This window comes from Gallus gallus, chromosome 3 (genome assembly GCF_016699485.2).
Source record: "Gallus gallus isolate bGalGal1 chromosome 3, bGalGal1.mat.broiler.GRCg7b, whole genome shotgun sequence".
NCBI classification, from domain to species: Eukaryota; Metazoa; Chordata; class Aves; order Galliformes; family Phasianidae; genus Gallus; species Gallus gallus.
This window is the reverse complement of record NC_052534.1, coordinates 24,943,606-24,970,252: the sequence shown is the minus strand read 5'-3', so window position 1 is coordinate 24,970,252 and position 26,647 is coordinate 24,943,606. Positions and strand designations below refer to the sequence as shown.

Genomic DNA, 26,647 nt, shown 5'->3' with positions numbered 1-26,647 from the left:
GCATATGCAAAAATATTTAAAGTGTCATCTGAATTATTGATTCTAAATGCGTGCACAAAAGTCAGTCTGTGGTGAAGTTTGGAATTTTAAAAATAAATAAATGTTGCTAGCTTGTCATTTATAATATTCAGTTAAACACATTTTCTAGACTTCTGATTGTAGCTATTAAACATAGGAAACTAAATTCGTACGTGGGGTCAATGATGAAAATACTATTTTGCAATTTTAGGTGTTTCTGTGGTTCCCAGTAAATCTACTGCTTGGATGCAAGTGTTGTTGTGAGACATGATAGTAATCCTTCTCTATGTGGTTCGCAAGTGAAATAGCAGGGACGTGTTCATCATCATTCTGAGGTTGGAATTGACATGTAAAACAAAACATTCTGGAAGAAGGAAAACCAAAGATTTCCAGTTCTTCATGAAACTAATAATTAGAAAAAGATTTACAGATATTTCCTTGAAACAGATATTATACTTTGTGGACTATAGTCATTGATAGTAATATATGCTTGATATCATGTCCACTGGTGGTGATGAACTCCATCCAATTAGTGGAAAAGAATATTCAAACATGGAATGAAATCCTCGTTCTGTCTAAGGCATTAGGAGTCTTGAAGCATAAAGAGGTTTTTTAATAATCAAAAAGCAGAATTTAAGTAGTCTTTTGCATGTGGAAGGAAGAAACATTACCGTTCACATACGTTTTTCTTAACAAAAGCAGCTAGTCTGCAGTTATCTCAAATAACAGAAAGCCGCCGGATTTAGGTGTGAACACTCCCTTACAAATGCTGGTATTGAGCTTCTGAGCAGGCAAGAGAATTCAGCACCTTGCAGTAGGCCAAGCATTAACCTCAGACTGATAAGTGAGTGTGGGGGAGGATTCCCAGGCCTTTTCTATGTCATCTTGTTGTTGTTTTATTGGTCTTTTGGTTGACAATGCAGTCGCTTTTGTAATGTCAGACATCAATCATATTATCTCTCCATCTCTCTTGTGTCTCTCTCCATATCTTTCATATACATGGGTCTCACGTACATGGAAGTGGACTTAATTTTTACTCTAATATTCTTATCCATTATCTGTTCATCTATTTTTAATATAGTTCAAAGTGTCCAAAGTAGATTTGGGATGGCAATATTAGCTCTATTATAAACTCAGTGTAAGAGTTTGTGTGGTGTTATTAATAATTAACTTCATACATGGTTACTTCTGTGCCTGCATTTCGGGAAGTTTTTATGCATGCTTATTGGTTGAAAAATTTTAAGTAGAACAGTTTAACGTCAAGCACTTAAGCTTTGGGAATGTTGGTTTTAAATTCCACGGCACACTGTACTAAGTGCCATTAGTGTGATGCTTCTTGTGACAATGAGATTCAAATGAGCAATCTTCATCTATATATAATTTACTATATACCTGTGAAATTTGTAGTGATAGTCTGAGTATTTCTAAAAAGTTGCTTAAAAGGTAATTGTGGATTAGATTTGAATTAGCAAAGAGATTTATATTTTTAAGTTTTGTTATAGGAAAAATGCAGTCAGTTTTAGGTGTGAAAGCTCACTTGTTCCTCACACCACTTTCTACTATATGTTATAGCCTAGGTAGCAGTCTTAGCTACATGTTTATAGCTGCATAATCTTGTTTCAGGAAAATAAATGACTGAAAATGTGCTTATCATTTTTTTTCTCCTTTTTGGTAACATCTTTTCATACACTGACAGTTATTGTGAATGCATGAAATAAAACTGTTAATCAGTCAAACAAACGCAGCGTAGTTTACTTGTTAAATATCTGTATATTTGTAAATTGTATGTTTTGTATAAATCTTGTCGTAGCCAAATAATTTGATCTCCCCATATTGGAATCACCTCCTATATTATTTGTTAAATGCTGTTGTGATCATGCACCAGATACTGTAACTATATACCCCAGAATTAGGTGTTGCTTTAAAAATCCTGAGTCTCCCCCTCTAGCTGACTGTGTTGGTATGTAAGCGACAGCCATATATAATAAACCAGCAGTAACAAACTTTTTTGTTCTGTGGAGGTATGCGTTAGTTGATACATTTGAACACTTCTGATCAAACTGTTACCAGCAGCTTTGCTTTCAAAGATGTAAGAAAATGAATGGATTTCAGAGGGGCCTTTTCAGTGAAAAAAAAAAATTACAACTTTCTACAAGCAATATCTTAGTAATATGATACTTCATTTGGGCTCTTTTTTCTTTTTTAGAGGCCTACAATGTTTTTCTGAAGAATCAAGGGAAGAGCGACTACCAGTATCGTACTTATGACACCCTCATAAAAGCGTTGTTATCTCTGGATTGTATTGAAGAAGCCATGAAAGTGAAGCACACGTAAGGCTTTGCTATGTTTACGGGATTTAAATTGTTAGTTTTTGCTGATTAGGGTTTCTGGAGGTTTTGTTTTTTGTCTTTAAATAATTTCTGGATTGTTTTCAGCAAAGTCCATGTTTTTCAATAGGAAAACAGGTCATGACTGGTAGCTAGGAGTTATGTTACAAAATACGTTACCATATGAGGCATTAGGGTGCTATGTATTAAACGTTCTAGAGAGACAGCACGTTTTCCTGATAACACGTTTCAGCTAACAGTATCAACAAATGCACTTGGCATCAGATCTGAAAGTCTCCCCTTCTGGCAGTCTGCCTTTTCCCCTTGATAGCAAGATCCAAACAGACAAGATTCCTTCACTGAACTGCCCCTGAGCCTTCTCTTCAATCCCCATCCCTGCTGGTGCCCTTCCCTATCCAAACTCTGTGGCAGCTGGCTGCCTGCCAAATGCAAAATGGTACATTTGACTGTTTTGCCAGTGGCTAGGAGATGACCATAAACCTTAGATCCAACTCTTACATTTCTGAAATAAATCCAACCTGCTGTCGTGCATTATTAGATTCATCAGAATCAAATTAACCTTTAGTGAGTTGCAAGGCACACCACTTGCTTTCATTATAGCTTGTAACATGTGTTCTGTTCAGATTATAGAATTCAAAATAAGTATTGTCATCATACTAGAATTAAGAAGAATAAAAATACAGCAATTTAAGTTCCTTTGGTTTCTTCAGGTAAAACCAGAACAGTGTTTCTCGTCTAGCATGTTCTCTGACTGAATACAGTGAATTAGAATGTGCCTGTAGGAATAGTTTACGTGATGCATGGGACACTATAAAAATCTTAACAATTCCTAGAGTCAACTAAGTTTATGATTTCCAGGAACAATATAGTGTAAAAAGCTGTTCATTATTTTCATGTTCTCTTTAAAATCGTCTATACCGATGAGCCATCATTGAAAGTTCTGCATTCAGAAGCACAAGCAAAGATTCTCCAACTCATTATCTGTAACAGAGCTTTATAGTAAGGAATGCTTGTGCTTTTTGAATACATGCCTTATATAAGGGATGAACTCAAACTGCTTATTAAATAGTGTTCCCTAAAAGGAGAATAACTTGGAAGTTGTTTTTAAAAAAAATAATATATATATATTATAATTTTTTATATATATATAAAAAGGACATGTTTGGAAGTAGAAAGAATGATGAAAGAGTTCAGGTGGTCTGTTAAACGTTTTGAGAAACTTTTATATATTAAAAGGTATCTTGAATGATTCTTCAGTGAAGAAGTTTGAACCTTTTATTGAATATGTGTGCATGCACTGCTTTGCTCCATGGCTCAAATGCATTTGTAAAGAAGATGCACAAAATATTGTGTTGTAAGCATTAATTTGAAGATTGGAAGAGCAGAGAGGATGTAGTGTTTTGTTCCTGATATTGATGGTTCTGAGTTCTTGCTTTAGATAATAAGATATTTAAGTAATCCTTAAAAGGATGCAAAATGCAGAAAATAAAAATGTTAAAGACTAAAGAAGTTTGAAGTATGTTTTTAGGGTTGAAGCTTCTGAATCTCGAGATGCTTAGGAAAAAGGAAAATGCGATTTACTAAGAGATTCTGGTCAAAACCAACCATAGTAATAACCACTGTGCTTTTCAGAGCTCTCATTTTCAATCTCGTAGCATAGAAATGCCAAATAATGACATTCTAAAAAGCCCGTAACAGCTCAGTGTTACATCAAGACAGAAAATGCTTACTATTAGCAGTGTTTACAGTGTTTATTTGTGTATCTCTTTTTGTAATAATAAAATTGTGCTTTTATCAAGCATTTTGAAATGTCTGTTAGTTTTTAAATTATTCACTGAAATAGAGGAAGTGATTTTGTGTGCGCACATGGTTTGAAATAGCAAATGTGTGTGTTTCGCACACATTTCTGCATGCTTGGCAATTTTACCAACCTTATATTACAAAGAGATTATTCCTACAAAGCCTAAATGTGTGCAGTGGCCTGAAACTTGTGCAACTCCCAATATTTTCATAAGATACACAAAAGCCATCTTCATTTGTATAAGCGAACGTATTTCTCTTTTTACTCCACTCGTAGCCAAACTTTAAATTTAAATAATGTGTAGAGAGCTTTAAATGCATATTAGCATAGACAACAAAATAAGTAATTTGTGTATTTTAAAAGGTTAGATTATTTTAAAACTTTCTTGCTGTTAACAGCACTGAGAAAGTTTAATGAGAAAGAGGTGATGTGGTAGAAGGAAATTGCACTCTTGCTCTGCATTTGAAAACAAATAAAACACGCTCATACACAAAAACCAACCCAGGAGGTTACTGATCTGTTGGTCAACCCAAGCCTAGTTGCTTTGGCATTCTGGCACTGTTTTGAGGAATATTTACTGCATTTACTCAAAGTTTTAAATAGAAATCTAGGAGTATGGGAATGATGGATTACTTCTGTAATAGTAGCTAACATCTATTTAATCACACTAAAGATTGGAAGATTGGAGAAAGTAAATCCTTTGTTATGTGTAATTTACAGTCTCATGCATGAATTGTTGACTTAAGGGCTTTGACAGATGGGACAAAGGCAAAAAAAAAAAAAAAGGAAAAAAAAAAAAAAAGGCGGAACTGAGCAGTGGGTGCTTAGGCAGGGATTAAGAGGATTGGTTGGGAGAGTAAGAAAATCCCGAGTCCAGTGACTGCATTTGTGAGCCTGGGAGGCTGAAAGTGACTGAGAGGATAGTCATATTGTGTACTATGTGAAGGATTTTCTTGGGATTGAGGAGAATAATTTAGCAATGACCCTGCTTACCTCTCAATCCGCTCAGCCTATAAGTTCAAGTAGGTAGGCTGCTCAGTTGTTTGCCACAAGATGATCAGTGAGGTTTATCTTGATTGCTGATATGGTAAATGGCAATGCCCCCCTTTTCTGTGTAGAGATTTTGTAATCTAGAAATGAACATTTGTAAAGTTATCCTCGTAGATTAAAAATGTGGCTATACGTCACCGAGGAACAGGGAGGGAGGTTTTGTAATATAAGATGAATGTGAAGACTGGTTAGTCTCTCTTGACTAATTTCCAGAGTGATAGAAAAGCTCTGGCATTGTTATTAAAGATTCTCTTTACTGCAGGTATGTGAACTGCAGTATTATCAGGGATAAAGAATTGATAAGCCAAATGCAATTTTAACACGGCTAAGGCAGCAAATGTAGTATGTTCTCTTTAAAAAACCGTATACATCTAGATGACAGAAATTTGAAAATTAATCAACCAAATGATATGGTGTTAGTTCATAATATGCTTTAGTTTATGTTTAAAATATACAGTGCTGAAAATAAATGTTTCATTTTTATTGCTGAAAGAATAGTTTTACATTTTATAATTATGGTGACTATTGAAAAAAGAAGAAAAAGTATCCAGCTTAGGATACAACAGAACAATGCAGGGCATGCAGTTATTTTAGTCATCTAATATGTCAGCATTCAAGAATCTGAACCGATTGTTTAAAAAAAATCTTGTACTTTGTTTCTTTTGTTGCTCACTTCCAACTTTGTCATCTGTCAGAATGCAAAAAAAAATTATCCTTCTATAACCATTGACAGGATAACACAAAAGCTGTCTCCAGGTCGATATTTTGCAGCAATATTTTTAACATACGAACAGTAGTTTTTATAATTTCACCTTGGTGCTCAACCATTTATTATCGTATCAGAAGCATGTCAGTAATTCCTTTCTAAATGTCTGCTTCTTTTAGTGCTGAGACCCACATCAAGGGCTTCACACTGAACAGTGCTGCCAGCAGCCTCCTCATCATATCGCAAGTTAGGCGGGATTATTTGAAAGGTATGTCACAATGCTTGACCTTTACGTCACATTAATGCCTCTGCAGATTTTTCTTGTAACGCCCTTCGAATACTTGGATAAAGGAGTCCATTTAGCAAATTACCTGCTTATCAAGAGCCTTTTGTGGTAGCTGAGAGACGTAAATTACTGTACATGCATTTATAATACAGCTTGAATATGAATGTACTTGTCATTTGACCACTTAGTCCAGTTTCCATTCCATTTAACACAAGATGGGTTTTCTTAAGATGAATCACAGCTCTTCAGACATGCAAAATTTGTGCTCCAGAACGAGAGAAAGTACAGGCTTTCAAGTGCGTTAAAATTCACAGCACAAGTCATTTTGCTTTGGAAATTAACATACTTTAGAGCATCTGAAACAATTCCCAGCAGTTGTTTCTTGCATATTGTGGTGCTTGTGTGAGATACCAGATGAGTTAAATTGACTGTTAAATGTGCATGATTGTGCACTAAATGATTATAATATTGATTTAAAAACTTAATCAAATACTTTTTAATAGTTCTCAATACCAACAGTAACAAAATGTTAAGATTGACTTTCTCTTTAACATAACAATCATGGTAGAAAAGGAAATGGTGGCTGAAGAGTATGTGAGGGCACACAGCAAGATGGTAGGTCAAGTTCAAAGTTGTGTTATTTTACTTCTCAGCATTGGTAGTTTTGCAGCCTAGAGTGTTCTGCTCTACAGCTTTACGTTTCACATGCTCAGCTGTTTAGCAGAACTCTTGTGAGAGAGAACTCTGCAACTGTGTAGTTTTACTGTGCTGTTTTTTGCTCTTCTGCGAGTACAATACACGTTTTCAACAATTTCTTGAAGCGTTAGAGCAGCTACATACAAAAATGTATGTTGCACTGATGTCTTTCATACCACAAGGCATATGAGAGTGCATTTTTGATTGTGCTATCAGTAAATTTTATTTTCGTCCATTTTGCTTGTATATGTAGTCCATATACATGTAACATTGGATATATTAAAATACTTCAGAATGAGCATTTAGATACTTTTTGCACTCTTTCCTGCAGCTGATGAGCTTCTCTTATTTCAAATTCTTCCCCATTTCAGTTTGATGTCACTGCCTGGTGTCATCAACTGAAGAATTTGTGGTGAATACAATTGCTTTACTTGCTGCGTTGGCAAGTCTTATTTTTGCAGCTTTCAAATCCTTCACCTAAATCCTATGCTTGGTTTTGTTACGTAGGTCACTCTGAAAGTAATGTCCCCTATTTATTTCCATGGAACCAACAACAGATACAAAGGGCATAATAACACTATTTGATAAAGCAAATTCTCAGCTACAAAGCACTCTCTTTCAGTGTGAAAAAGCACAGCTAATGGTGGTGACTTCCAGTGATGAACAAGAGCCTGCATACAATACTTGTAAGAACCTCCACCAGTGGAGGTGACTCACTGTCACTGTTGCTTGCTTCTGAAACATACCACCCACTGCCTCTCTGTGTTCATATCCACTGTTTGGTCTCCATAAACTTTCAGCAAGCCTCGAAGAATGTCAGTGGGTGCTGCTTTCAATGACACATTCTTGTTTCATTTGCATTTCCATTGCAGTTAGCATTTTGTCATACTGTCCCTCTGCTGCCATCTGTCGCATGGCAGCAAAATGTAGTGGAATACTGGTGGGAAGTTTCAACCTCTTCTTCTGTAACACCAACATCTGCCTCTGAGTTTCAGGGCCAATATAATACAATAGTACAGTAGGAAGCATTACTTTTGAAGCAATCCTTTTGTAATTTTCAGCTTTTGTCTCTCTCTGGTATAACACTGTTTTGCCAGTTCAGATCCTAAATACTACACCTCCAAATCTACTCTTCTTCAGATATCATTGATATTTGTGTTGAGGCAATCATCCTTTAGCAGCTTTCTTTTTAGCTAGAATCCTAGATTTTTGCCACCTCAAACCTCTTACTCTTATACTCCAGAAATGTTACCTTTCATGCAATAGAAGGTTTTTCAAGTCTCTTGAATTGCATGACCTTGCATTATTTTATTTTCCTTTACTTTGTGCATTGAACAAACATTTTTGGTAATATATTGGAATATATAGAATTTATCCTTGTTTCTATTTTAAAGGTAATTACCTCTCTTTTTTAAGTGAAGCCTTGAAAGTGCAAGCTACTAAATGTTTTGACCATATTGATCACTTTCTGAGGCTAATAGATCACTCAACAAATTTAGAGCAATTTTTTGAAATCTTAATATAGCAAGTTCAATTTAACCTGCATCTTGTGATGGCACATACCTCTTGAGCTTTCACTTCTGCAAATCTTGCATCCTTTATCACTTCCTCAGAGAGTTCACCATCTTTCTTTACTACATAATGTGGTACAGTATATAATAATAATAATATAAATTACATAGCTCCCTAAATATCCTCAAAAGAGCTTTAATATCTTCTAGCAAGAACTCAGGTTATTTTAGGAGTCAAAATTTAAGTTATATGGTATGGAATTATTGGAACTTAGAGGAAAGCTTTTCAAAAGGTAAATGGTAGACTTTCACAAACAGAGTTAGTTTCTTTTAAGTACTGAAAATTAAAGGGATTACATTATGAATTCAGATTAGTAGTGAGTGCTTTTTCTTAAGGAGAAAAAGTAGTGCTGCATACATGCAACTTCCAAGTCTTTCTCCATCCTTGTTCTTGAGAAGGCTGGTCATGCTACAGGCTTAAGGGAGGTCCACACTTAGAGGCAGAAGACAATGTGAACTTTACATGTGTGGTGTGTTAAGTTTGCTTTTAGGTTTCAGTAATCTTGCCCTGATGTTCCCCAAACAACAAAAAGAGAAAGGAAAAAAAAAATGGGTCAGAAGGGAAATGTGATGGGAAGGAAGGTTAGGCATACAGGATGTTTTTTCTTCCTCTCTTATAAAAGGTAATATTTGGTTTCTGCAGTACCTGCATATTGAATTGGAATGTTAATGCTGTGAAGTTCAAGTGGGTGTATATTATGTTAGAAGTGTTATCCCTTGGTATGATAATTATTATCTGTGATTAATCCTGCCTCTGCTGGTAAGGAGTAAGAGATTTTTACCAGAGGGGCATGTCATTCTGTATGTTTGCTCATCTATAATGTAAATTGACGTGAATTTTTTGTTGGGTAAATGAGAGTGACTGCATCTGTGTTGGTCTGTGGGATTTTGTGACAGACACACAAGTCTGATTTGGGGGTGTTTTTAGCACAGGTGATTGCTATCATTTTATCAGTTCTGGAGGTAACAGTCCAGGTTTTAGTTTTTTTGTTCTTGTATGGAAGCATATCCCATGCTTTTATTTATAATTGCTGATAAACACTTAGAGTTTTGGTGTACACTTAAAACATTAGATTTAAGCCATTTTAATAGTGAAGTCATTTTTCAAATAAAATTTTAGTTCTTAAGTATACAATATTTTTTATTTCCATTAAAGTAAATACATTATAGCTTGTTTGGAGGAAAGCAAACCACAAGCATTCTGCCTTCAGGGTCATAAGGGAAGAGATGTGACATGGCTGCTTCCCCTGAGCTGGACATTAAAATAAAATAATGTCAATCTTTAATGCTTTTTTTTTTTTAACTGAGCACATATTAAAGTATTGTATCCTACACTGCTGTTGAAAGTTTTTTGTGTAGATGTTATAATTTTCTATCACAGTTTGGGGTCATCGCTTCAGCACAAGAATTTTCTATACAAATTTCGAAAAAGGTAAGATTAATGATAGCAGTGGCATAATTATCTTCTGAACTAAGATCTGAATTTATTCTCTTTTGTCTTCACATTCATTAGATGCTGTTGCTGCTTTCCAAGGAATGCTTGACAGTGGCCTCTTGCCTTCTAGACCAGCAGTTATTGCACTTACTCAGGCTTTAGCAATGAAAGGAGATCTGAGGAACTTAAAAGCACTTGAAAACATGGTGGAAAGCATCACACAATCCATTGGTTTATCTCCGTCTCTAATTTCTAATGCTATTGCATTGGCTCACACGAATAAGTAAGTATTTTCTAGGACCTTCCCCTGGAAAGTCACTTATATTCTATTTCATTCTGTTTCTGTTCTTACTATCCTAGATGTTAAAAATCCAGGCTGAGTATTGTGCTGTTCAGTTCTGTTCTGATCTTATTTTACAAATACTTTTGGGATTTGGAAATCATTTAATGTAGCTGTGAGATGTTTGGGAGATCATAAGGTCTTCTCTGGTGTAACTAGCTTTGATTCTTCTGTTCAGCGCTTCACTGAGGTGTTCTCCTTGGTGTTAGCTCACAATCCCTATGAAATATGCATGTCAAAGAGAGTTACTTCATCAGTTTGTACAAAAAAAGCTTGGAACTTTGCATATGCAGATTGCATACATAACATTAGACAGAAACAAAAGCTGTTACCTGTTCCTGTAATTGAAATGATAAAATATGATTGTGTTTACCCTCAAAATGGAAAAGCCCAGTTCTATTTCTGTGGAGTAGTTTCACACCTTTTTCAATATTGAAAAATTGAGGAAAAATGATCTCTGCTGTTCTAGGCTGCAGTTTCCATCAAGTCAATTATCCCCAGTCTTGGATTATTCTTTCATTTGAATGTTTAATTCCTTATTATTCTGTCTAGAATTTTTATTTTAGTGGATATGGTGATACCCTACTTAGTTTATCCTTCCCCTAAAACTGCATGAGAGAAGCACTTTCTATAAAAGTGAGTACTGTGAACTTTCAGATAAGGAAGCCTACATATCCTCCTCTTTTATTTCAAACCAGTTTCATCAGGTAGAGCTCCTCTGTCTAATAGCTAAATAACTGTGTAGTATGTAAGAGATACCTCATTGCCTTGGGCATGCCAGACCAGAGAGTATACTTACTGAAGTGTCTGGAAAAGCAGCATGATTTAAATTGAAGGAGAACTGTGCAAGCTGGTTCTAGTAGTGAGCTCACTGAAGTAGTGAGCCACTGAAAAACCATAAGGAACTGAATTCTGTAAATACTTAGATTCAAGTTGCCCTTAGCACACAATAGCAGTGAATTGATTTTTTCCTGAGTTAAAACAATCCAGGGAGGAGAGGTAGTTCAGGACTAGTCTCCAAAGCTGCATATTTTTTTTTATATTTCTATGTTATGAAAGGCTTGCAAAGACATGACTTGTTCGTAACTAGAATCAGATTGGGTACAGAAGTAAATCACTATATGCAGATACAGTTTAAGCAAGCAGCATCAACTTTTCTTCTCCCATACCAAAATCTAGCTTAGCTGTATGAAAACACTTAGCAGAGACACAAATAACACCTTATATATTGTTACATATCTTGCAAGCTGCACCTTGCAAACTATGAAAAACTGCAAAGTTCTTTCAAGTACTCTTGCATTTGTATATCTGATGTCATTTTCAAAGCATTTTGCATACATTTCAAATGTGCTATGTTTCTGCTTCACCTAAAAACATTTGTCATGTTCTGATTTCTTTTTTAAATTAAATCTGTTTTTAGAGTGGACTGATGAAAATGTCATGTGAACTTTTTAGAGTGCTAGAAGTACAACTTTCACTTAAATGAATACTTCCTTCATTATTTAATTAGCATTTTCTGTACTGTGCTTTAAGATGAAAGTGTTTAGGCAAGGGTAATGGCCAGATGGAATTTAGTATCATTTTTTTGCATCCAGAAAGGCGTGAATGGGAAGAGTTGCCTAAATAATTAATTGAATAGCATAAAGAAATACGTACGTTGTCCTTATTAATTATTCAGGTACTGTTAATGTTTTGATTTTTTTCTTCTGGCTTTACCGAACACTTCCATAAAGCAGCTAACTAGAACTCTTCTTTATTAAGTGAGGGAAGAAGATTACTTAGGTGTTCCTAGAGGTCAAAGGTAGTTCAAAAATTTGACTTACAGGATGATTTATCTATTCAGTCATAAATGGCTTCACTTTCCACAGTATATGAATGAAGTCATAGGTAATCAATCATTCCTGGGAAGTATAGCATTATAGCATGGAAGAAACAAAAATTTAAATATAATTGCTTCTGTTGGTTTAGAAATCTTGATTTCAGAAATCAAGCCAGTTTAATGTGTTTTTTCCTAGCAATGACCTTGATGCTGCGGTGGAATACCTTGAGCCTCTGCTTATCTCTGGTGCACAGAATCCTGATCAACCTGTCAAAAATATTTCCTTTTTGTTACGAAAGGTGTCTGAGAAAGGATTAGAGCCAGCTTTGGAAAAATGTAAGTTAATTGCAGTTGTATTTAAATATTCTGACTAGACAGAGGTGCTGCAGAAGAGCTATTACATGTAAAATCTGCTCCATCAGCATAAATCATGCCACTAAAGTTTACGAAAGTGTCTTTTCAATCAAAGAATTTCCTTATTTCCTTTCTGTTTCCCTAATATTTTCTATCATTTTGTAGTTGGCGTGATGGCAGAACGACTAGCCAATCAGTTTGGAATTTACAGACCTGTCACAGATCTTTTCCTTCAATATGTCAGTGCAGACAGAGTGGATGATGCCAGATCTCTACTACAGGTAATGACATAACGAGAGGTACAGAAATGCATAGCGCTCTTCAAGGATAAACTGAGAAATTATTAAAAAGAGATGTTATGTAGCATAGGCAAATACTAGTATGCTTTTGAATTACAGTGTGAATAACACAGTTAAATGATTCTGAACCGTGAGATAGTCTAGTACTAGTAGAAACAGTAGGTGCTGAAGTCAGAAAGCTTTTTGTCTTCTAACAACTTGAAGGAAATGAAGGTGGGTATACTGCATGAAATTCCACCCAAAACAAATATTTTTTCTTAAGTTTTCCGTTAGAAAGCATTGCTTCTTGCTAACCATCTCCTTGCTATTCATCACATAATTTCTTAAATACTGTAAACGCAATACGTCTCTTCTGGCACAGTTCACAGAGTAGAAGTGAGTAGTGTTTGATTTTTGTCACCTTGATATTTTATGTTTTTCTAACATTGTATATAAGCTGTATTCAAGATTTATTAGGAGCTGAATAACTTTCTGTTCATGTGAGAGTCACACATGCATTGAAAGACAAATGCTGACTTCTGGAAGACAATTTCAGCTCCGTTTAGTAGCTGTCAGGGAGCAACAACTGTGTTCATGCTGTTTTTGCAGAGCTGGACAGGGCCAAGATGGAGGCAGAATGAGGAGTAGCTGCTGAGCACTGGTGGCACCAGCCAGCCTTCCTTTTCCCAGCGGTCCAACAGCCAAATGGTGCTGTGGCCTACTTGGGGTGCCTCAAACGGGGGCCTGCTACCAGCTCCTGGTCATGAATACTATTCGCTCACCAGCTGAGGAGTGTTTTAAGCTGTTAGAGAAACACTTTGCTTCTTTGCAGCAAGTGCTGTATGATTTTCCAGGACTTTTTTTAAAGGAAGAACTCATGCTGACAAGTGTGTTCATTGTGACTTCTGCTACAGAATGAGATGCATTATTTGAATATTGTCCTGTCTGGAATATTTGTATTTCATTATTACTGTTGTTTTGCCCAACTGGCCATCTGAGTAGTAATTTAAAAGGAGAAATTTTATTCCTCCATTTCTGAAGATAGGTTTTTGCATTTTTAAGCAAAAGCTACATATCTGCCAAAGAAAAAAAAGAGAGAGAGAGAGAAAAGAGAAAAGAGGAAAGGAAAGGAAACTGAATTATTTCCAATGATTTCTTCCTTAGGTTTCCTGTAACTTTTTATTACAGCAGTATCCAACTGCTAGAATTAGGTGCAGAGCCCTGCAACGTGCTAGAAATAACATTCTGTTTGCTGTATCTCAGAGAAATTTTTACAAATTTTTCATGTTATGTGAGCATTCACGGATAAGTTTGAGTTGAAACCTTTCATGCATGACAAAATTTGTTTTACATATGCTATAGGGGGATAACTCAAGTTGTATTAAGAAATCCTTGACCGTTACTCTGGATCAAGTGTTGACTAATAAGTAACCAGAAGATAGTAATAATCACTGACCACGTTGTTCTTCTGGAAAATGGAAAGTAGACCACAATCTAAATAATGTATTTTTCTTGTAGTAATCTAACACATCTAGAATCCTTGAACAACAACAAAGTTTTTTGTACTCTCCAGCAGGAGAGTGCTTTTATGATGAAAATCAAGTATTTGATATTTCAGCTTGAAAGGGGGTTTTGGAAAACCTTCCTGGGAGTAGACTGTTTCTTTACTGTCAGAACTCTTATTCGGTAGAGAGTATTGCAAGTTTTTCCGTGAATACTTTGCCTCTTTATGACTATGAAGCAAATTTTTGTCAGAGCACTAGCAGTACACGGGTCCCAATGATTTTGTTTCAGATTCCCTGATGGAATGAAGCTTCAACTTTTCACCTGCGGCTTAAAGAGCTTGTTAAACAGCATAGCACATATAGTACATTCATTATGGAATAAAGCAGAAATTCTTTTAACATGCATTTTTACATGCACTATACCTCTCTTCCTGGGCATTTGGATACTTATACCTTACAGATTATTAGTAGTGCTATGCACTGTAGGAATTTTCAGACTGACTCCTCTGAGGAGCATGGAGAAAAGTATTGTCTTGTATACTTTGTTTTGCCCTCATTTCTCGAGTAAAACAGATTTTTGATTTATCTGTTCTGTCTCAAACTTAAAAAAAAAAAGTTCAGCTTCTCTCTCTCTCCCTCAAACACTGTCTATTGCAGTGAAAGCCTTTTATAAAATAGAGAGATTGAAATCAGTCCTTTGTATGCTTAAGTGTAGGTAATTATACTTTAAAGAGAACTTGCTTTGTACATTTTAATTTTTATAAAGAAACGAGCAGTTATCTCCCTGACACCTTATTAAATGTATAATTAACCTTATGATCCCTAGCTCACTTGTGAATGCTTGGCAGTATAATTGGAGAGGAATAGTGTTTCTCTTTTTCATTCTTTTGCAGTCCTAAACCTCGTTTTTGTGGTACGTTGAAGTATTAGTTTAATTCTTTCTCCTTTTGTTTTAAACAAACTTTATACCTATGATTTTAAAAGCAACGTTTACCAAAACTGTGCATGAAATGAACTTGTTTCCTCTGTGCAGTGTTTTTTCTTCTTTTTTTAATTGTCATTTATTTACTTTGTAAATAGCTAGTATATATTAAAATATTGTTTTGAACATTTGCATTTGGAAATGTTCACGTTTTGTCATTTATTCTAATCACTAACCTACTCATGGCAGCTACATTAACTATTTCTTTTTCTTTAGAGGTGTGGTGGATTAGTTGAGGAGAAGAGAGCTTTTGTGAATTACATGACGAAAGCAGCATCTAAGCCTGGACAGGTATAATGTTTTTTTCATGTATATCATTGTATAGGTAGCATATACATATGTGGTACATACTGATTAATCAACTTTTGTTGAAATATTTTGGATCTTGAACTTCACAGTTGACTGCTTTATCAGGTTTCTCAAGATTGGGGGAAAAAAACATTAATTTGCAGAGCCAGTCACATTTAAAAGAATGGTTTACTTTATGCAGCGTAACGAAAAAGATTTTTCTGTTGTTTTAGTAATTTTATTCATTTTTGATGTTGTGCTTTTTTTACTACAAATTTCTTGCTTTTATTTTCTTATTGTGCTATTCAGTTCTGTATTGCAACCTGAACATACTTATTTTGTTGACTGCGTTACTCGAATACAAATGCAAGTTGGAGTCTCAGCCCCTCTCTAATGATTAAATGCTTCTCTATTTGCACTAAAAGACTGATTTCACGTTACTTGTTCTCGTGGTTTGTACACCTATCTAGTTTGAGCATCTGTTTGGATTCCTGGCTTTGTGTTCATTCCTTGTAATTTCACGTAAGCTATGTTCCTGCCCTACTACCATCCCTCTTTTCCATGTACATTCTCCTTCAAAGTAATATGAAAAAAGGAAACAAAAAAAGCAATAGACCAGACACACCTTGATTTCATCCAAAGGAGAGTAGTATCAGGAGACAGCTAATACAAAACCAAAAATAATCTCAGATGAGGGAAAATGCATATTTTTATTTTGTGGAAGTTGCTATTAAAGATTCAGTCACAGATTAAAAATTCTATTGTAAAAATGATGGTGGTTAATACAATCTTTTGGTGTCCATGAAAGAAATCAGAAATTTTGAAATTTTCTAGCTTTTGGCTTGGAATTTGTATAACAAGGAGAAGTTTCTAGCATGTGATAAAGATGTAACTTCTGTATACTTTTTTTTTTAAACAAGATCTGAGTGTTTGAAATTGGAGTCAGAGGTTGAGGGAGGGAGGCTCCAATTTTAAGCACATTAGTCAGTGATCTGAGTACTTTTAAGCACTGATCATAGCTACCGTTGACCTCTAGGTCAATGAAAGCTGCTGAGTGGTTTGAATTCTTTTTTAATTTGGTTGAAATCCTGACATATTCTCATTAGTACATGAATTGCTTCCTTCAAAAAATAAAAAATAAAAATAAAACCAAGTTGTCTTGAAAATATGGGTTTTGATCCCACAGTTTGTTCATTTTGCTATCTGGATTTCCTTAGCCTTTTCTCAATCATATACAAAAATTTAGAAAATAAATATTATGTCTGCATTCAATGGAACAATCAATTCTTCGTAGTCATCATAGTTTTTTGTTTCTCTGAAAAGTAATCAAATAATTATTCTAGTTTTGGCAGTTTTATTTGTATTTAATACTCCTTTTGTCTATGCTTGAAATCTCATAGGCAAGGAAGATCGAGAAGCTTCTAGAACTGATTCCTGACAGCATAGATTTGGAAACTGCATACCGTCACCTCATAAGATGTTATGGTAATTTAATGGAATGGGTTTTTAGTGAAAAACAAATCATGAGGCATTCAGAAACGTCATGAAAACGTTTAGAAGAGGAATGGGATCTGCACTGTTCAAGTTCTAACTTTTATTTGGTTCTGAGGGTGGAGGGAAGGGGACTGTAAGTTTGCTGTGTCTGTGGTATGGACCTAGCTATTAGACTGGGAAAGCAACTAACAGACCAAAGCCTTGACTCCTTTACGTGAGGAGCTGATTAAAGGAAACTGTTAAGAAGAGGCTACATAAGGGCTTTGTTGAATGCATAAGAGAAGTGCTGTAAAAAAATGAATGACTCTTAAAACGAATCCTGCTTTTTTCATGAAACATATATCTCTTCATTCCTTTTATGTGTGTTTCAAAATCCTAAGTGATAAGTTCTATCAGTAGTGTGCAATGCCATGACCTTGCTGTTGTCAGTGCTTTAATTTAGCCAAAATTAATATTGTAGATGAATTCATTTGGATTTAGGTAAATAGTTGATTTCAAGTGCTAATCTCTTTATTGTTGGAGTCAGAGGGGAACAGCTCTTAAGAATCAAGTTGCTTATTTAAATACATTTTTTTGCAATGCTTACTTATGAGAAATCAGCACAGCCCCTCTGGCAACACTCAGATGGAAGCTTGCTTGCATGTTCCTTGCTTTGTGGACTCCGATATATTTCTCCGGTTTTATTACAAGGAGGAAACACTTCACACTTTTATTGCAAGCAAAATGGTATAATGTCAGAAGCCCTCTCATTCCAGTCTATCACAGAGGAATTAAATAGCAGTATTTAAGTAAAACATTTCAAAAGCAAAAGTATAACGTTAAAGGCATACAAGATTCACTGTATTTTAATCAAATTGTGGAAGTTTTCATTTAATAAAGAGATGGAACTAAGACTTGCTCTAGGCATCCAATACAGTGGTTAGAGTGTATCTAACATGCAAAGCCACATGTACATGAAGAGATGGTTGCTGTCATTTCTTTAGGTGGACACATAGCTGATTCATAACCAGTTCTGGAGGAGACATTTGATTCCTCCAAAATTCAAAGCTGCTCTCAGGTTATTCCGTACAGACATCTCATTTGTATAAAACACTGATTCCACTCCCATATCACATGAAACCATGCACATCAGTTACTGTAGCAGGGCTGGGCTGGATGAGTCATTTTACAATACTGTTGCATTATCTATTCCATCTTTCTGTTTTACAAAGGAAGGTATTATCTTTGGATACTTGGGAGAGAAATGGAGAGTGAAGTATTTACTGTATTCTTTCCCTACCATGTATGTAAAGACTTGTATGTGTTCACAGTATTTAGCTACCTCTTACCCGTACCTCCTTCTCTTCCGTCTTTGATATCTTCTACAGTGGTGGGTTATGTTAGTTTCATTTGTCAGTTTAAATGATCAGCAGTGAAGCCTTTAGCACAAATATTTAGAAAGCTGTACTTAGCTTGTATTCTAGTCCAGAAGGCTAGAAATAAGATCTTTAAAAAAAAAAAATCTTTATTTAAATAATGGTTACTAAGCTTTAAAACATTATTCCTCATTTGGGCCTGAGTCCAGCTGTGCAATACCACCTCTTTTTTTCTAGAAAACAGATAATTCTCCAGTTAGATGCCTTGTTATTTCTAATTAATTGGAAAGAAAGAAGAATGAAAATAAATGGACAAATGAAATATTTATGTGAGCTTAGCAAAGATATGATAGAATGTAGATCACAGCTGAGAGAAGATTGGTCATGTAGCTCAGATCTACCATTGAACAAATAAGAGGCATTTACTCCTTTCCTCGCCTTGAGATGTGATCAACCACTAGGACTAGATTCTTTCTAGAATAAGGAAATGCCATTCAAAATACCATTCTCATTTGGGTGGCCCATTACACACAGTGTAAGTATTATCTTTTTTGTTTTCCATACAATAAATATTTCTATTTTAAGGAGATAGGAAGTTAACAATTTCTGTTAGACTTTTATTAAAGCATTGCTTCTTGCTGTTTCTGCACTAGCCTCCCACATTCAAAAAGTAGTTCAGCTGTTTGCCTGTGGGAAGCTTTTCTCATGAGAAAGAGACCCAGGCTATCAAGTTCTGCAGAGTTTTAACCCTATTTTTTTAAGCTCTAAGAACTACTGTTGTAGCCCCTATGTTTGTGAAGATGTCACTCCAAATGTTAACAAAAGCTGAGGCAGCATCCAATACTGCAGATACTTGAGTATTCAAAGCAAAAAAAAAAAAAAAAAAAAAAAAAAAAAAAAAAGAATTACTGGATGCAGTGGTTTTCTTGTTGTTCACAAGGTGCTAGGAATTGTTATGTGGCTACTAGGGTACTGCAGACAACAGTTAAACTGTTGGGGACTGCTTTAATTTCTTTAATTTCATCCTGATGCTGCTTAAGCAAAGATCTGAGCAGCAGGAAAGTCTATGTTTAAAATGTGTGTCAATGGAAAAGAAGTGCCTTCTCCCTTCTGTTTCTCCCTTCTCCCACTTCAGAATAAGGAAAATATACTTCACTGTTCTACAGCTGGTAGCAGTAAGAACTTTAGTTAAATTAAGAATGGATTAATTAGTGCCTGTTGCAGTTGATGTCATTTATGTAATATCTAGCAAAATCTTACTGGTTACCTAAGCACTTAACATTTATAATAATGTTAATGGATCAGCAAAAAATTTTGTTCTGCTGATGAAGTGGATTTTTTCTTTTTTGTAAAATGAACACTTGCCCTTTTTTATTTGTTCCTTCAGGTTACAGTTTTTATATAGCCAGCACCTGTAACTGTTAACAATGTTCTGCCTGTACTTAAGAGAACAGAATTATGTTTTAGAGTTCTTAGAAGCTGAACATTAGTGGGTTTTATTTTAGCTCTTGTTTTTATTTTGTCATCTGCCTCCAAAAGAGGCATATGGCTTTGTGTCTCACGTCTTAGAGTGGTGTCACTGCAGGCAGCTCCTATTCCTTGTGGTTTCAGTACATTCTTGCAGGAATTTGAAGCTCATCCAGCCTCAAATAAAAGGGAAGGCAGGAACAGCGGCTATCTGTTGTATTCTCTTCATATGAGAATTGCAGTAATACATGAAAAAAACAGAATCTGCATAATGTTGTATATTAAAGTTTATCTTGGGAAGCAATAGGAATGAGTGACTTCATGGAAAGAGGTGAAAAGAGGAGCTTTTCACCATTGGGGAAGGTTGGTTTTGATTTCTTTCTTTCTTTCTTCCTTCAGAATTAGATGGGGACGTTGCTTCTGTAAAGGCTGTGTATGAGAAAACGAAAGAAAAGAATATACAGCTGCCTGAGCTATCTCTGAAATCTCTAGCAGCTTTTCTGAAGAAAGCAGGAGAGCCTGTCCCTTTCACTGAGCCCCCTGTGAGTATTTCCTAATTAAGAAATAGATCTACAGAACTGTGTATTTCGATGTCAATAAAACAAATTGCATGAATAATTACATAGGGATTAAATCTCTGCAGAGACTCCTCAAAGGAGGTAATAACATATGAAGTACTGAGTGCTGTAGGAGTTGTAGTAATCTTGAGTTGGATTTGACTTGGGGAAATAAAACTCTTGGGGCTTATTATGTTTAAAACTACCTGATCCTTATCAGGCATTCATCTACAGGTGTATGTTTATCAAATGTCCTTGGGGCATTTAAGTGCTTGAACATTAAAGGCTTACAGAATGTGTATTTCATAAACAATTAATGGCTTTTAGTTTTCATTAATTGCTAGCTTTCTATCTAATATAAGTTGCTGTCTTGGTATGATGGGATTTTAGAACTGGAGGAATTATTTTTGTATTGCAGCTTTACTTCTGGCTGCCTTGCCAAGATGCATGCAGCTGTGTAAATACGTCTTGTTTGAGGGTGACAAATGGCATGACACTAGATCTGTCAAGACTGCAAATACTTCTCACATCATTCTTTTGACTAGTAGTCTGCTAGTATTATTTCAAGGAAAGTCTTAAATAATGAGTTATTATATTTTTTTCTCTTTTCAAACTTCATATTGCCATCTGCTAGCTGATTTTTCTACTGTAAGATTAGTGTTTTTCGGTAGTTCTCTGAAGAACTGATTATATCTAGTTTGTCCATACTGCTTCATGACAAATGTGATTTTATTTCCTTTTTATAAAGAATCAGGAAATTGGCTCAAAATGCTTTCGCCTGTTAACATCTGCCTTTTTTCTGCAACTTTGTCATAATTTGAAATATGAATTTTTATTTAAAAGCTAGAGTGTCTATTTCTTACATGTGGTTAATGAAAATAACATTTTTCAAAGTCTCTGGAATGATTCATCTTCTGATTTCCCTGTGCATTTTTTCTCAGATACAACTTTGTGTTTAAAAGCAGCTTGGAATTTTTTTGACACAACTGCAGATTGCAGTTAAAAAGTATTTTCATTTTTTAAATGAAATTGATTATATTATTGCATTTTGTAATAGAAGCTTCATTGTGCATTTTTTGGCAAGTTTTCCTTTTCCTTTTATTCTCTCTCCCTGGTATTTCTCTTAATTATACAGACTTCAATACAGATCTAGTTTTTCATGACAGAGAGTAATGGATTTTGCTTTTGTCAAGATACACGACTTTGTTCAGAATTAGTAACTTTTCAGTTGAAATAATGTTGAACTTGTTTATTCCACTCTATTTATAGGAGTCATTCAAATTCTATGTGGAAGAATGGAGGAAAAGAAGATTGGAAGCATCATAAGCAGTCTTTTATGCTTTAGTTGTTTATGAAATTAAGTATTATATTCAATAAAAACTCAAAAAAAAAAAAAGCATGCTGTTCTGTGTAATTTTTAATATAAATCTGTGTTAAAACAGTGCTTTCTATAGCTGTAACCAATAGAAACTCATTAATAGAAATGCTTTTCTCATGTTAAAATTGCTAATGAAATATCATTACGCTGCTTTCTGGGCTACTTCTAATTTGATGTGTGTTTGACTACAACTTGAACTGTATTTTGGCTACTGTTGACTCACCAAATATATGTATATCAAGAAAGTTGCCATAGAGGTATGCAACTGTAACTTCAATTAACTGTGTTATACTTTGTTGTTGTTTGCCTGGTCAATACTTTGTAGTTGGAAGTGAAAGTGGAAGACTAAATAACGTCATCTTCTGGATTCATCTGTATCTGTACAGAAAATAAACACATCTTTTTTTTTTAGATTTCTCCTAAATGTACCTCTTGTTATTATCCTATAGGGTTTGATATTACAAAGACAAAATACACATTCTGTGGTAGCTTGTGTGTCATAGATTTGTCATCTTCATTCTCATAAATGCTAGGTTAATTTTAAAGATATATGGTCTGCACATGTATGAAAACATGCCTTTTAGGCAAAGGAGTGTCCATTATTTGCTGGGACTGCAGTTACTTGCTGGGAGACTGGTAAGCACAGTTTATTTGTGTAAATGTGAGAGTAAACCTGACCCTATGTAAACTTTTACAGTCCGGAATTATGACACTGTGTGAAATGATGACACAAAGATAAAAGGTGCATAGAAAACACATTCTGTATCTCTGTGAATAATGATGAAAAGCCACAAACGCATGCATCAATATAACAAATGGAAAGCAGTGTCTGTGTAGTACTTCAGACAGGTTTTAATGAACTTTGGAATTGGATTCCCCACAGATGGCTGCAAATGAAGGTTTGCTACCATGTGTTTTCTAACTTTTAGTTATTCTTTACATTTTCAGTTTATTAACCTTGCTTGTTCCCACATAAGTTGGCCTGTGGAAATGAAAAATTCATCTGTGCACGTAAGATTTGGGTGATGTTATGAAAGATTTGTACTCTAATCTTTGCTATGTCTCAGTTAGGAAGAAATTGGGACACAATTTTCTTAAGTAAAATTTCCAATTAACTTAGGCAGTGTATTTATAAATACACAGAAAATTCCTGCTGTACTCACTCTCTGGTGCAGACCCTGTCCCTAACCCCCACCCAACCCTCCCCTGACACAGCTCCATGCCATTCACTCAGGCCCTGTCGCTGCCACAGAGAGCAGAGCTCAGTGCTGCCCCTCCACTCCCTGTGAGGAGCTGCGGCCTCCATGAGGCCTCCCCTCAGCTCCTCTGCTCTGGGCTGAGTAAACCCAGAGACCTTAGTGCTCCTCACACACCTTGCCCTTCAGACTCTTCACTGCCTTTGTAGCTCTTCGTTGGACGCTCTTAATAGCTTTATGTCCTTTTTGAATTCTGGTGCCCAACCCGCTGCCCAGTGCTGGAGGTGAGGTTGATCAGCCCAATGGCAGTGCTGGGCCTGAGGCACTCCAGGGTGCTGTTGGCCATTTGGGCTGCCAAGGCACACTGAATTAGTGGTGTGGTTTTATGGTGGCGTTTGCTACTTAGCTTACAAAGGCTATGGGGACTTCACACAGGTTTTAATTGGGGCAGGGAGGGAGTTGGTAACATCTGGTTTTGGTATTCACCACAGGGTATTAAACTGTTCTAGAACAAAGTGGAAAAAGCTGGGAAGTCTTTAAAACCATCCTCTTATGAATGTGGTGGGTTACATGGAAAGAAGACTACCTCCATGGTTCTAGCTGTCTGAAACTCTTTCTTCCTAACTGTCAGAAAAACGCTAACAATTATTTCATTTCAAAAATGGAGATGCAGTTTTTTTTTTATAAAGCTACAGCTATATTATGCTGCTATTACACTGAAATGTGTAATTGAAGACTGCATCAACTAGTTTGCAGCCCTTTCTCTCGTGCCACAGCTCTTGTTATTAGAGATCATCTCATGAATCTCAATTCCACAGCAGTGGCTGTGCCTGGAAGTGGAGTCAGACTGAGCATAACTTGAGTCAGTGGGCCTGTGTGCTTTGTGAGCCAGGCTAGCACATAGGATAAGGAAGAGAATGGGTGTGACTTCAGACAAGCACATTTTCTCACAGAGGAAGGTAGCAGCAGAGTTGTGTAGATTGGGAGTAACTTTGCTGACTGGGATCTGGGAAAACGTGATGTCAGACCTTTTGGTAGTTGAGTGGGTGCAACTTATCGTCCGGCACTGCAACATTCATTAGTCAGTGCTACCATACTGGCAGCTTGCTTGGCAGCTGCCTTCTGAGGCAGAAAAATGCTCAGTGCAGCCACCAAATGCATGGCTACCTATTGCCAGTGCTCACTCTTGGTGTCTGACTCCATAATCAGTGCTGGTGCGCATTTGTGTATCTAAATTGCCTGAGTTAAACTCTTCATAGAAAAAAAATGCTCTAAGATTTTGTCATTGGAATTTGCAAATTGAAAGTGAATGTGATAGTCTGCAACTGACAATATTGATTTATTTTTATTTCTGAAATTGTTTTTTGAGGGACCTCATTGGAACTTATGGGCTGAATGAACCCACTGTTGTGCTGATTAAACATTAGTGAGGCACTATGGAAGCAAAAGAACAAACTGTCCCGGAGTTTTGTGGCAACAGTGACCAAGGTACAAGCTGACCACCTGGGATCATGCTTCAGTAGTTGTGGCCTACATGTTATAGCAGGGCTGGGATGGCAGAGATTGTTCAAAGAGTAGGTAAACCCTGCCATTGTGTGATGTACTTCTGACTTTCTATTCCAGTAAATGTTTCATCTACTATTAAGGAATGATTACACAGAAGAGTGCAGTCTCTCCTGTCTTTAAAATGTGGGACGTTGAGGGACTGGTGCCACGCTGGGACACTGTCATCTCAGTCTTAAGCAAATGTTATGCTGGGAAGGTTTTGCAGAATCGGCATTTATGCCATCTCTTCTAGAATACGCTTGAAATGATATTTCTTGTGCACTGGTGTGCTATGGGACTCAGCCACGTCAAGCATGAAGAAAAACAGAATTTAGAAGGTTAGCTTTTCTTCACCAAATATGCAGACTGTTTTGCTATTTCTTCTTCGTATTCAAAGAAGGAAACCTGTGAGATGACAAAATGTAGAATGGCAGTCTTGCAAACTTGTCAGAGTGACTTATTTGTCCTGTTAGAAAACTTACTCTGTCATACTGACCGTAACACTTATTCCTTTAAAGGAGATAAGAATTATTTGCCACTGGCCAGTGGGCAAGTGGGATTGTGCCTGATTCAGGACAGGTGTGGCATCTGTGAGATGGAAGCACTTTTCCAGAGGCTTCCTTGGGAGGCTAAGAGCTTGCTGACATGAAATGACCCGACATCTTCCTGTAAAGAGCAAATCGTGTGAGCATACATGTGTTTGCATACTAGTGTGCCCTGATTGGGGTTGAGAGGACTGGAAAAAGCTTGCTGCTTGAATTGAAATGATTTAATGTCGCTTCTGCGACCTGTGCCACGTTATGGACTCTCCTCCACCACCCCTTGAGATTTGAGCAGGGTAAGGCTGCTGCTTGGTTTGGTTTTTTTTAAGCTCAACATATAAAAAGTTTCTTTGTTATCTACCAATATAATAATTTTGCATCACAATAATTATATGCTGTAGTTCTATCCTTATCTATTACAACAGTTCACTCAACTTGCTCTCTCCTGAGACCCTTTTCTCTAGAAATGGAGCTTGATAGGTTAGTAGTGGTCTCTACACTCTCATAACATGTGCCCAGTGTTGAAAATTGAGTAGCGGAAGGAATCATATCTTTGGTAGTAGCGGCTCAAAATGTTTTTATAGATTGAGTGTCTGAGTCAGCAGGAATCCAGCTGCATTTTACAATAAGAAGCTGGGATTATAGCACTGATGGTAGGAGCATAAGTGCACATCGTGACAGAAGTGGGCTGGAAACATTCGCCAGAGCACCACTGACTTTATTTCTATTCTTGAAGGTGTGATGCTTCCAGAATGTCCAAGAACACAGTTTAGGAGTAAGCAGCAGAAGCGATGAATATGACCAGGAGATTTTGCTGTTCACTGATCGTTGTGAGAAATGTGTCAGGACCTGGAAGGCAAATCCAATTTCCAGCACCACTGCAATGTTCCAGTAAAGCTGAAAAAGTGAACAGGTAGGAAATAGACTGGCATAGAATTTAACCTTTTCAGTAAAAAAAAATAAATTCTGTTACTTAACATTGTCCTTGTAATTTCTGTGTAAGGTTAACTGCATAAAGAGATTACCTTTGCAGAATGGTTGCAGCCACTGGTACTTTGCCAGTGATTTTGAGGATCAATAACCAGGGGAAAGGTAATGACCTTTTAAATTAGTGGCTCCGGTCAAGACTGTAATGTAAACCCAGGATGTACCTCTGAGTGTGCAGATCCTCTGCTACATTAGCAAAGCTCTGGGTTTTCCTTCCCTGGAAGTAAGAGCAAACATGGAAGCCCTAAGGTTTGAGTTTTCAGTTTCCTGTAATTACAAAAATGAGATAATAGAAACCGTCTTGTGCAGTACCTGCTATAGATGAGAGTTTCATGTTGATCTACTTTTAGATGAAACCATTTATGCAAGGTTTCTCTCTGATACTCTTCAACCCCTATACTACAATTGCTAATTCTTCATAGCTGCTCATGTGACAATTATAACACCGTAATAAAGCAGTGGGATCTATAGAACTGCAGCAATAGCTACACACCCCTCTGCAGTTTTTTTTTTCTCATAGCTTCTTCCCTCAGAGCTAAAAAGCGACGATCATTGAAGGCCCTGACTCCACTGAGTTCATGCCTCAGTGGTTCTCTGAGGCGTGATATTTGGATTGGTGTTGGCCGTAAGAGGACCAAGCTAGCAGCCG

General features: G+C 36.2%; 1 protein-coding gene across 1 annotated transcript in view; it reads left to right on the top strand.

The window, feature by feature from the left end:
- Window positions 1-22,141, top strand: part of LRPPRC (leucine rich pentatricopeptide repeat containing) — an 85,905-nt gene extending 63,764 nt beyond the window's left edge. Inside the window, exons 30-38 of the mRNA XM_001234902.7 lie at window positions 2,225-2,348; window positions 6,103-6,191; window positions 9,990-10,194; window positions 12,267-12,406; window positions 12,590-12,705; window positions 15,406-15,480; window positions 16,878-16,962; window positions 20,193-20,335; window positions 21,620-22,141. Coding sequence (XP_001234903.4) covers window positions 2,225-2,348; window positions 6,103-6,191; window positions 9,990-10,194; window positions 12,267-12,406; window positions 12,590-12,705; window positions 15,406-15,480; window positions 16,878-16,962; window positions 20,193-20,335; window positions 21,620-21,676 — 1,034 coding nt within the window. The 3' untranslated portion in view covers window positions 21,677-22,141. The remainder of the gene's footprint in view (window positions 1-2,224; window positions 2,349-6,102; window positions 6,192-9,989; window positions 10,195-12,266; window positions 12,407-12,589; window positions 12,706-15,405; window positions 15,481-16,877; window positions 16,963-20,192; window positions 20,336-21,619) is intronic.
- The last annotated feature ends 4,506 nt before the right edge of the window (window positions 22,142-26,647 follow it).